The 11,870-nt window shown below is 41.5% G+C and overlaps 1 protein-coding gene across 6 annotated transcripts in view; it reads right to left on the bottom strand.

Annotated features, from left to right (window-relative positions):
• NPHP4 (nephrocystin 4) overlaps positions 1-11,870 on the bottom strand; it is a 148,664-nt gene that overhangs the window by 123,221 nt on the left and 13,573 nt on the right. For all 6 annotated transcript variants that reach the window (XM_019511611.1, XM_019511610.1, XM_019511614.1 and 3 more), the window contains exon 4: positions 6,486-6,638. In XM_019511611.1, coding sequence (XP_019367156.1) covers positions 6,486-6,638 — 153 coding nt within the window. The remainder of the gene's footprint in view (positions 1-6,485; positions 6,639-11,870) is intronic.

Genomic DNA, 11,870 nt, shown 5'->3' with positions numbered 1-11,870 from the left:
CCATCTGCACTGATGCAGAAGGGAGTAATCCACAAAGATTGAGAGTATGATATGGAGCAAGAGGTCCAGGGAAGCAAGGAGGGGGCAAGGAGTGACATTATTTAAGCCAGGTTAATCTTTCTATTAAGGAGTCATTATCATGGTGTCGCAGAGACAACATTTACTGTAATCATAGACTGTCAGGAAGGGATAACGGAGAGAGACATTAAAACATCATCCTGGGGAAATAAATCGTTATTCTATTATCTTTTATTGCAAAATGATGAAATAATGCCTGCTAACTGCTGACAGGTGGCTGGACTGAGAGAGAATAATGCTTTGGTTTGCAAAGGACCAGGAAGCTGTTAAAGTAGACCAGTTGTAAAACTAAGTTTACCACCATCTCCTTAAATGCTAATAACAGCTTTAATAACACAGTCCCCTCCTTTCATTTCTGCTATAAAGCAGCAATAATCTTCCCAATTAAAGGTCACCTTGAGATTGTCATACTTCAACTGCCTGGAACACTGGATAAAAATGCTAGGGAAAAAAGTAAGGAGCAATTACCTCATGGGGCCAAGAGCTCAGAAGTTACCCCACAGAAGTGTAAACTGATTCTCACCTACTTCATCCCCATGTAAATTGGGAGTTGCTCCTTGTTTGGCAACCATTGAACTTTCTGGATCATGGTGTATCCATGAGATGTCACCCAGACCTTTGATGCATATGCCTAGGCAGGAGTTGGGTTTTTTTGGAGGAGTGGAGTCTGCCTAGACTTTCCATCCCTGCATTTAGGCCACTGAGACAGAATCCAAAGGCCAGACTGAGTCCAGATATTTGGTACCTCCATGGCTATAGTTGTATAAGCATCCAGGAATTGAACCCAGGACTCCTGTGCAGTATACAAGGATTCTACCACTAAACCACAGGGGATTCCTTTACTCCTTATAAGCAACAGTAAAACCTGTGCCGTGGGAAAGCCAAGACCCAAATCTCTAAAGGGCAGGGGAAAAGACATGCAGTCCAAGTGCATGCACACCAGAGGGCTAACCCACAACTCAATAAAATCAGTGGAAAGATATCTACTTGTATCACTAGGCCCACCGATCAGGCCTCCTATTGCTAATTAACACTACTGCTTTTCTGGTCATAGCTTGTATTCTACCTCATTTGAAAAGCTGATGTGGAACTGCCTGGCTTCCATGAAGGATCCAAAACCAGCAGCCAGCAAACTGGCATCCACTAACATTCTGGCTGGCACTGGCACGTTTATTGTTTCTGAGCTAAAATATTGTCATTCACCTTCTAAAAGTATCTAATGGTTTCCTGAGACAGTTCAGCAGTGGCTATGAATAAGGGTTTGCAAGTGTTCCTTGGGGAAAATATACTATGATACAAAAAAACTGTATTTGCCAGTTAGAATTTCATGATTAGAAGCTTCAGATCAGACTTAGCAAATTTCTTCTAAAGGATTCTTGCATGCAACAGAATGGGGGAGGATTTCACTCGCCCAACATTACTATCTCTATTTGACAGTTGTGCACCATGACTGGACAATCAGATTTGTCAATCATTTAAATAACTCCATTCTATAGCCTGTATCTTACGCACACATGTGCACACACAGAGAAAGATACAAAGAGCACTTTTACACATGCTCTTAAGCATGTACGGTGCTTTAATTAGAGAGGCTCCAAGAGCCACTCTAATTAAGGCGCTGCCATGTCTTGTGTATCAGCATCCCCATGCTTGAAAATGGCAGTACGGGCACTTGAACTAAAGCTTGCCCAATGAGCTTTAGTTCAAGCACCCCAACCACAATTTTTAAGCACAGGAACGCTGATAGACGAGATGCAGAAGACTGCTGGAGCACAGCAACTGCTCGCGCTCCAGCAGACTCAATTAATCAAGTCTGCTGCAACATGCTGTAATTCCAGCATGTCGAAGCAGCCTTGGCACTCATGTATAGGCGCCCAGGATGTTTAGCCCGTGTGCTATACTTTCATTTTTCAACAGGACTAGCATAATCAACCATAAGCACTCAATGACATTTTTTGACTGAGAAGCTCATTTAAGCTCTGTGCAGACTTATGGCCTGCTATGAATTAGCTCACATCCCCTTCTAGAAATCTTTATTCTGTTCCAATTTGCTATTAGAGGTATTAAGAAGCAACCTAACCTCCCTAAACAGCAAACTTTATCAATATTAATTAGTGACCTGTCAAACCAGCAGTTTCTCCTTTCACATTGTTTGTCCTGCAATGCTACTTGCCTTCTGCATCTCGTCATACATGTCTATATAGCTTTTAATTTAAGAAAAGAAGCAAAGATGAACACTAAGCCTGTTACTAATCACACAGAAAAATGAGATTGCTCTTCCAGAGGATACCACATGGACAATCAATAACTAGACCGCTACAAAAGAACAAAACCCCACAGCTGCCGCCTCTGGTCACCCAGGGTGCTCAAGACAATGGGTAATTTGTTCAGCTTCCCAGACAGCTTCCATTTTCTTCCCTTCATTTATAATGCATGAGACCCATTTGTCAGAGGTGATGAGCAGGCACTGAACCTGGCCCTTTTGGTTTATGGAGTCACTGATGGACACTACAGAATGCTGAAATGTTGAAGCAGAGGAGGGGCAAAGCTATAGAAGGACTTACAGTAAGAGTGACAAGTACAAGAGCAGTAGCATTCGTCTCCTCCTTTTTCTCTTGCAACACAAGCGCCCTGGGTGACCTCAGTAGCTACTATGGTTTCAGCTATTTCCTTTATGCTGATCACAAAGAGATGTACTAATATGCTCCCGGCTTCTTCCATGTCTAGGATCTCTAGTCTAGATGCTTCCATAGTGTCTCTGGGTGACACTGTATTGCTATGCCCACAACTTTCTTTTGTGTGTCTTCATTATACACAGAAAAACACAGTAACCACTTGGGGAAGGCCACTGGAGAAAGCTCTGCAGTTAATAAATTAACCCCTTTGGACTGGTCCTCAGATGGTGGAGCACTAACAACTCACACCAGCAGAGAGCTCACCCCATCTTTCTACTACAGCTTGCTTCACTCTCTTCCAAGTCCTCAATTCCAGGCCTCTGAAAACAGTGACTTCCTGTCCTTCTGGATTTGGAAAACATGCTCACCAAATGATGTAAAAACACGAGAGGGTGCATAGCCCTTCTACATGCCCCCCACTCCTAAAAACTTGAAAAACTAAATCCAAAAAGTGAGGCAAATCTGGGTACATGAAACCAAGCATTTGAGGGTGACAAAATTAAACAATTAAGATGTTGGCCACAATGTTAACAAGATTTTAGTGCAGCCATAGTCTTCCTGCTCAAAATTAGTGCAGAGTATACCTAGAACCATAAGATACTGTGTTACACGTGCATTGCTATTGCAAACTAGAAAGTACCTAGAATATGTGATAACACTTGCTTTCTGCTCTGGGGAAAACTTTACAGCTGTGAAATCAATTGCTTGAATATCAGAGCTTGCAAAATTAAGTCTGGGTTAATACTAGTTATTTTGCACATAACTTACATGTACGCATAATTTGTTATTTGATATATGCTCAGTTCGTAAATGCTACTTATTTTATGGTTATCTTGACAAAAAGCATTTGCAGCATATAACAGTGTTCATGTAGCTTTCAGTTCTGTATGATGTTGGCTTCTGTTATACTTTTTAGTTAAAAAAAAATCTCCACTAGTTGATTAATTATTAAAAGACCCAGGGAAGGAATGCATATGCCAATAATATAACTTGTCTAATGCTGCTGATATACTCATAAATAAATGCAGTTGGCTTTGAATCTATGCTGAATTGTACCCTTGACACTGTTTATTTATCATTAAATTGAACAAAAGTTAAAATTAGAAGCTTTAGGAACACAGAGGCTAAATCTTAGTTCAGCTCAGTGTCCAAAATGCAGGGATTTGTTTTCTCCTTCCCTTTTATCTTAGCACAAATGCAACAATTATTCAGAGTAGGACAATCAGATTGCTACTCCATACACACCTGTAAAAATCTGCCACAAATCCCAAGCTTTTCTCTCATATATAAGATGGAGAAGAGGTTTTCTTTAGTTGATTAAAACTGTACAAAATCCTGTTTTTTAAATCAATTATGAATGTTAAGGTAATAAGAAAAAGGCGCAATGCCTGAGATGTCATCAAGACCCCTCTTCATTCCTAGAGTAACACTGCCCTCTGCTGTCACATCTCAAGCACTACATGTAACAAAAAAAAATTTCTAGTCATTAGTTATATCCGTTACCCAGATTTGGGATTAACAAAAGACCTGTCTTCTGAATTGGAATTCAAACTAATTCAACACAATTGAGATGTAACTGCATCCTAATGGACCACATCTAAGACAAATCATGGTCATATCCAATTCGTCATCATTCTATAAAAATTGCTATTGTTCTAAATGTATAAAAATAAATGAATGAAAGCATAGTTAGCAGAAGGATGAAAGGCATCCGAATGCTGATAAATGAACTGCCCATAGAAGTCTTAATAGAGAAAATATGCACGACAGGAGAAAGAGTATCACTAGACTAGACCCTGCAAACATTTAGGGCTTGATAATCAGAAGCACCAAGTTTTCAGAGCTCCCATGGAGTACAACCAAAGCTCTGGATTTCCAGTGCCTCTGGAAAGAAGATAACTAGCAAGCATAATGCTTGGTGCTATGGGATGGTGGCCATACTACATTTTAAGCACTAGACCATAAAAAATAGCATCAGAGATGGCTTGATTTTTAGACAAACTAAACAAGTGAAGGAGTCTTCTCTGTTTCCTAATGTTTCACCCAATGTTGTTTAAAATAGCCCAATCTACCATATAACACATACATGTGTCCTACCCTGTGTCATTTTGCTACTTTTAGGATTTATCCTCAAAATAATTCCATTTCATAGTAACTGCATTCTCTAATTAGTCATCTGTATTATGTGCTTTTAGCTCATTAAATGCCTCCATAATAACTGAGTTACTCTGAGTTGCTGTATTCCAGGAAAGCATTAGTTTGTGCAGTAATCTCTGGTCATCCTGTATGATGAAAGTGCTTTTGTATTGCCTGGAACCAGATGTAATTTCTCTTGCTTAGCAAGGTTTCTGTCTGTTAAAAAGGAGGACTTACTTATTTGAAGTGAGATTTTGATACAGAATCTTGCAACAAACTAGAGATTCCCAGCTTCTGCCAGCAGTAGCCCAGGCAGCTCCTTGTGTTAATTATGGAAGCTGATAGAACTGAACCCCATCATCTCATCTCAAAAGAAATGATACTGAGAATGGAAAACTCTATGATTCACAGCAGGTGAGACTAGGGAAGCAGACCCATAACCAGAAATGAGCCATGATGAATTTTGCAAAGCCCTCCTCTGCCTTAGACCGCTCCCCTTTGCCTCATATACAAAGGAGGGCAGAGAGTGTTCAGCATCTCCCCTCCCAGTCCAACCTACCTGTCCTTTGTTTACTGAACCCTAAGGAAGCAGTACAGGGAGAGACCAGCAGAAGCTCCTGCGTGCACTGAGGAAGCAAAGGCTGGTCTAAAATGAAGCTGATGCTTAACTGTTTATTGCGATATCAATAAAAGTGCATGGGATTTATGTTGTGAAGGGAAGAAGAGCTCTCCCATTAGCATTTCAATGACACCTGGCAGATTAATGTTACACTCCGAAGGAGCCCTTTCAGATTCCTGTGTGATTTATGAGAAAAGCAGCCCCTTTTATACTCTAACATTCAGAGACATGAGCCTTCTGATACAGTACTATTATTATTATTCATAGTTTATACAGTGCCATTGGCATGCACAGGGTGTTATTTACAATAGGTTATTCAGTAGCCTGATCTCTGGATGCCTGTGCTTCATGTCATGCTTAGAACACTTCATTTCAGATATTCATCTCCAGGTCTTCCTAAATCTAGAGGGATGTATATGTTCAAGTGACTTTTCTTATTACTAAATAGAACTCTGCTGTTACAATACTAGATATCTGGCATATGGCTAAATTCACACCGATGCAGACACCCAGCAAGGGGGCAAGCTTGCCATTCCCTTCATCGACATTAACGTCCACAAACAAGCCATCTCAGGACACCAAAGGCCTGCTTATGCTCTGAAACACATGATTTACTTGCTCTAATATCTGCCCAACATAACCAGTACAGCTTCAGAGTTCATGGAAGGCCGGCTCTGAGCCCATGCCACTACCTGATATATAAGCAGGGAGCAGGTTCTACCAGCTGAGTCAAAAGTATCCTTCTTTGCCATGTTGGAGATTCCCCTCCTGTGTTGGTTTCACCTGGGAGTTATAATGCATGTAGCACAATTGCAGAAGCAGTGAGTGGGCTGCAGCATGGGCTGTCTCTTTGACATAACCTATGGTTTAAATCCAGCTGATGTCCCAAGCATTTTAGGTATCTATATTCATTCACATTGCTCTGTGCAACTGAGAGAGTATACTGAGATCATCTGTGATTTCTGGTTGAGTCCTACCTCATTGAAACTGGCTCTGGGTGGCTGTCCTGGGAAATCCTTCAGGGGCCTGGTGCTGCTTTTCCAGGTTCTCCCAAAAAAATGGCGATATGTGATGTCAAAGAGGGTCATGCGGAGCTGGTATTCAACTCCAGCTAAACCTTCCAGTGCTCTCTGGAATACAAGAACACACACACACCAAATGGGAGATTTAGCAGTTTCCAATCCCAAACGTACCCAGAAATGAAGCTGCATCCATAAGGAAATCAAGAATGAAGAAACATTGATATTAAAATGGTAAGGACTGTTATGAACAACAGCAAAAAACCAAGTGTGTTCTCAAAAAGAAGAGAAGGACATTTTCTTTTGACTGTTTCTCTTCAGTAGCCAGACAAGGTTCTTTGGGTAAACGTGATATCTTTTATTAGACCAACTAAATAGTTAGAAAAACTGTTCATTGCAAACTTTCAGGCAAAAACACATTCTTCAGGCATAGGAAGAGTCTGCTGTTGTTCTGTGTTCTTTTGGTTGGAATAGAAACCAATATGCAAAATGCAGGTCTGTGAAAATGCAAAGGCATGGCAGTGAAGATCAGAGGCAATGGGAGACAATAGGTGTGAGACAGGTAGCTGGGGAGGAAGGGAGAAATGTTGACCTGGTGATAGAATGTAGCTGGTAAAATGCAGACAGGTTACCTGCAGTTATCAGATGGCAGGCAAGTTATATTGTGCTATAAATACAATACCTATATTTAGCCCATGATTTTTTGTATCCAGTAGATTTATGAAGTGAAGTTTGTAGGCTCATCTACAAAAGGTGTTTTGTAAATTCCCTTTGAGGATTAGAACTGAGAGATTGGAGAGAGAGTGGTTGTCTTGTGAGAAGTGTGCACCTACAGGTAATTGGGTATTTTTGTCTTTGATGGATTTTCAATGTGCATTTATTCTGGTACACAGTTGTTGTTTGGTTTCTCCCACATATTTTCCATCAGAGCATTTAGTGCACTGGAAGAGATATATTTCATTTCTGTAGGTGCAGGTGTAATATCCAGGAATGGCAATGGTTCTGTTGTGGGATGTAGCTATTGTGGGAGTGGTGGAGATGTGTTGTCAGGTTTTATATTTCTTGTTCCAGTATGGTCTGGATCCATTTGTGTGTTTTGGGCCATAGAAAGTTTGCTTCTGGTGATGAGATTTGTGAGGTTCAGTGCTTGTTTAAAGGCTAGGACAAGTGGGTTTGGGAAGACCTCTTTTACTGTTGATCATTTCCTTGTTCATTCTTTCCCTCAAGCCATCAATATAGCAGTCAAGGTTTGCATTTCATCCACTGTGATGTGTCCAATCTGATTTTTGGGGGTTTTGGGGGTTAAATTTTTCATGAAATAATCAACAATAAATGCCACCATAACAACCTCTCCCTCTCAGACAGGAAGGCCATAGAATCTCTAAGACCTAGCAACCAAATAGTAATAAAACCAGCAGATAAAGAAGAAGCTACAGTTATCCTTAACTATGAAGACTACATAAAAGAAGCCAATAGACAATTCTCTGACATCACCTACTGTGAAAAATTAGAGGAAGATCCAACTCCTTTTTTCACCTTAAAACTCAAAACCACCATTAAATCATTTTCATCTGAACTACAAGAAAAACTACAGAACTTGATCCCTACCCATACCCAACTCAGGGACTTTTTAGATGCTCCCTAAAATCTACAAACAAGGGAACCCAGGCAGACCTATAATATCCAACCATGGAACCCTGAGGAAATATCAGGTTTCATCAAATCCATCCTAAAACCTCTTGTCACCCAAAGAGCGAGTTTTGTCCAAGACAAAAAAGACTTTCTACAAAAACTTAAAAATACAGACCGCCTTCCCAGCAATACCCTCCTAGCCACCATGGATGTTACCAGCTTATATACCAACTTCCCACACCAGGATAGCATCCAAACCTGCCTTACATATCTACAAGAACAAGATTACAACTCAGAATACAAACCTAAAGATACTACTAAACTTACACACTTCATCCTCACACGCAACAACTTCACTTTCAATAACCAACACTTCCTCCAGACCACAGGCACAGCTCTGGGCATCAAAATGGCCCCAACAACATGCCAGCCTTTTTATGGACCACCTGGAAGAAAAATGCCATAAGAACTGCACCATCAAAGCCATGGTATACTTAAGATATATAGATGCCCTCTTCATCATTTGGACCAAAAACCTGCAATCTCTGATTGATTTCCAACACAAAATCAATAAGCATCACCCCTCCATCAGACTCTCTCTTGAATACTCCAGCACCAACATTTCCTTTTAGACACTAGGATCAGTATCCAGACTGGTAAAATACAAACCACCATATACAAGAAACCCATGGACCAACATACATATTTGCACAGAACCAGCAACCACCCTAAACACACTGAAAAAACCAATTTACAGACAGCCCCTCCAATACCACCGAATTTGCACTGAGGAGAACACCCACAATCGTCACCTCACAAATTTCAAAAGGGCTTTCACTCAACAAGGACACTCCTCCAGAGAGATAGATTGCACTTCCAAAAGAACCACCCGGATACCACATGCGGAATTGCTGCAATACAAAAAGAAAATCCTCACGAATTGCACACTGTTAGTTATGACATACCATCTTTCCCTGGAACCTATACGGAAAATCCTCAAACAATTGCAATGCATACTGGAAGAAGACCCAAACCTTAAAGAGATCTTCCCAGAACCACCCATCCTAGCCGTTAAATAAGCAGCAAACCTTGCCAATCTCATCACCAGAAGCAAACTTCCTACAGCCCAAAACACATATATGAATCGAGACTATGCCGGGACAAAAAATGTAAAACCTGCCAACACATCTCCATTAATCCCACAACAACTACACTCCACAACAGAGCCATTACCATTCCTGGCTCTTACACCTGCACCTCCAGAAATGTAATACATCTCATCCAGTGCACTAAATACCCTGATGGAAAATATGTAGTACCATCATTCTGGCACGCAGCAGACACCTGCGTACCAGAATGAACGCACATCAAAAATCTATCAAAGACAAGAATACCCAATTACCTGTGGGTGCACACTTCTCACAAGACAACCGCTCTCTCTCCAATCTCTCAGTTCTAATCCTCAAAGGGAATTTACAAACCATCTTTCATAGATGAGCCTATAAACTTCACTTCATAAATCTACTGGATACAAAAAACCATAGACTAAATATAGACATTGGATTTATGGCACATTATAACTTTCCTGCCGTCCGATAACCCCACATAACCTCTCTACGTTTTACCAGCTACATTCTATTCTATTACCAGGTCAACATTCCCCCCTTTCCCTCCTACCCTCCCACCTACCTGTCTCTTACAGCCTCTGATCCTCACTGCTACGCATATGCATTTGCACAGAGCAGCATTCTGCATATTGACTTCTATTCCATCCAGGAGAACTCAAAACAACAGCAGAATCTCCCTACTCTTGAAGAAGGGTGTTCGTGCCCAAAAGTTTGCAAAGAACAATTTTTCCAACTATTTAGTTTTTCTAATAAAATATATCACACTTATTCCAAGAATCTTATCTGCCTATGTCCTTAAATCAACACAGCTACAACCAACACCGCTGAAACATGGAAGATATTGAATTCTTCAGTAGCAATAAACTTAAGCCATTAACTGGGTGGTCACTCAATATCTCCAGCCACATTCATGTCTCTCCTGCTGCTTTTGCTTTTCACAAATATTCAAGTGATGGTATATTAAAAACTTATATTACAAAGATAGTCACAGAGGGTTAAGGCTCTGTTGTGCTGGGCACTGTCCAGACATGTAATTAAGACGACGGTCCCAACCCCCAAATTAGTTACAGTCTACATGGTGCACACATATGGCAGGGGAAGTTGGGAAGAAAAGGTCATAAAATTAACAAAGCTGAATAGAAAAGCACAATCACATTCCTCATGTGCCTGACCAGTACCAAATGGAAGTGATTTTTAGGCATCGCAGCGGAGGCAGGCCGTGTGGAGAAGTTTAAAAGAAGGAAAGAAGCAATCTGGTTTCTATAAAGTTAGACCTAGATGCTGCTATGTTTTCTATTGTCAAGTAATATAGAAACATTATCTCTTCTGTTAAGCTCCTGGCAATGAATTGGTTCCTCAATATTACTCTTGCAAAGGGTAATTAACCTGGACCTCTTAGTAACTAGTTCTTCAGGTTGGATAAGAGGGAGAGTAACTAGCTCTTCAGGTTGGCTAAGATTGTACCACACAGTGATCTGTTTTTTCCCTTGCCTCCTTCCTGTCTTGTAAATGTTGATTCATTTTACTGGTCTGAAAGTCATTCTGTCCTTCCTGATTTATTTTAATTAAGTCCTCCTAAAGGACTCTCAAGCGAGCCAAGATGTTCTTTTTTTCTTCAGGTGGCAAGGCTTTCAAAGGAAGCCAGGAGATTTACTTCCTCATCTAAGTAGGAGTATTAACATCTCTCCCTTTCCTCCTTTGGGTCAACCTCCAATCCATCAGTTGAATCTAACTTGATCAGATTTCTGGATTCTTGTCTAATAGACCTTGATGCTAAAACTGCACATGTGAGCCCATGCTACCAGAATGCAATGGACATGCTCAAATGCAATGGAAAAAAAACTCCATCTGACTGTGGGCTCCGGTCTATACTCTAAGTGAAGATAATATTCAATGTGTCGCAAAGAATCCAAATCAGATAACTTGTCAACAATTGGTATAAGTCAATGGTGTAATGTATTGTGGACAGTGCAATTTAACTTATGCGTACCTATAACTGACTTACGATTTAAATATATTAGAGGTGCACTGATACATTGGTCCCATATCAGATCAGCACCGATATAAGGAAAATTGACAGTATTAGCAACCGGCTTTTTTTGGCTGATGTGGCCTATAATGTTGCCGATAAATGCCCCGTGCATGCATGCAATCGCAGCTCAGCACGCAGGCAGCCAGGAGCGCACCTGGCAGCATTGAGATCAGCCAGGTCTGGCTGGTAAATCCGTTCTGAGGGCATGGGGATGGGGGGTAGATTGAGGCCCCAGCAGTGAGGGAGGGAGTGGAGTTGGAGCAGGGGCAAGCGCTGCACAGCCAGGGTGGGGTGCAGGATGGAGCCGTAAAAGGCTTGTCCACGTGGGGAGGGGCAGCACTCCCACTGCTGCACACACCCTGGGTGGGCATGGGGAGGCATATGCCCCTGGATCTGCGTGCAGGGTGACAGTGAGCTGCTGCTGCAAGCTGGGGCTGGGGCAACGCCAGGCTCTGCCTGGTGGAGGGGCTGAGCCAGGACTGCACTTGGGGCAGGGGGCAGCAGTAGGAGGGGGCTACAGTGAATTATGGAGTGGCTGCAGCCTGCCCCCCC

Source organism: Gavialis gangeticus, unplaced genomic scaffold, assembly GCF_001723915.1.
Source record: "Gavialis gangeticus isolate Ggan-Ray unplaced genomic scaffold, GavGan_comp1, whole genome shotgun sequence".
NCBI classification, from domain to species: domain Eukaryota; kingdom Metazoa; phylum Chordata; order Crocodylia; family Gavialidae; genus Gavialis; species Gavialis gangeticus.
This window is presented reverse-complemented; position numbering and strand designations above follow the sequence as displayed.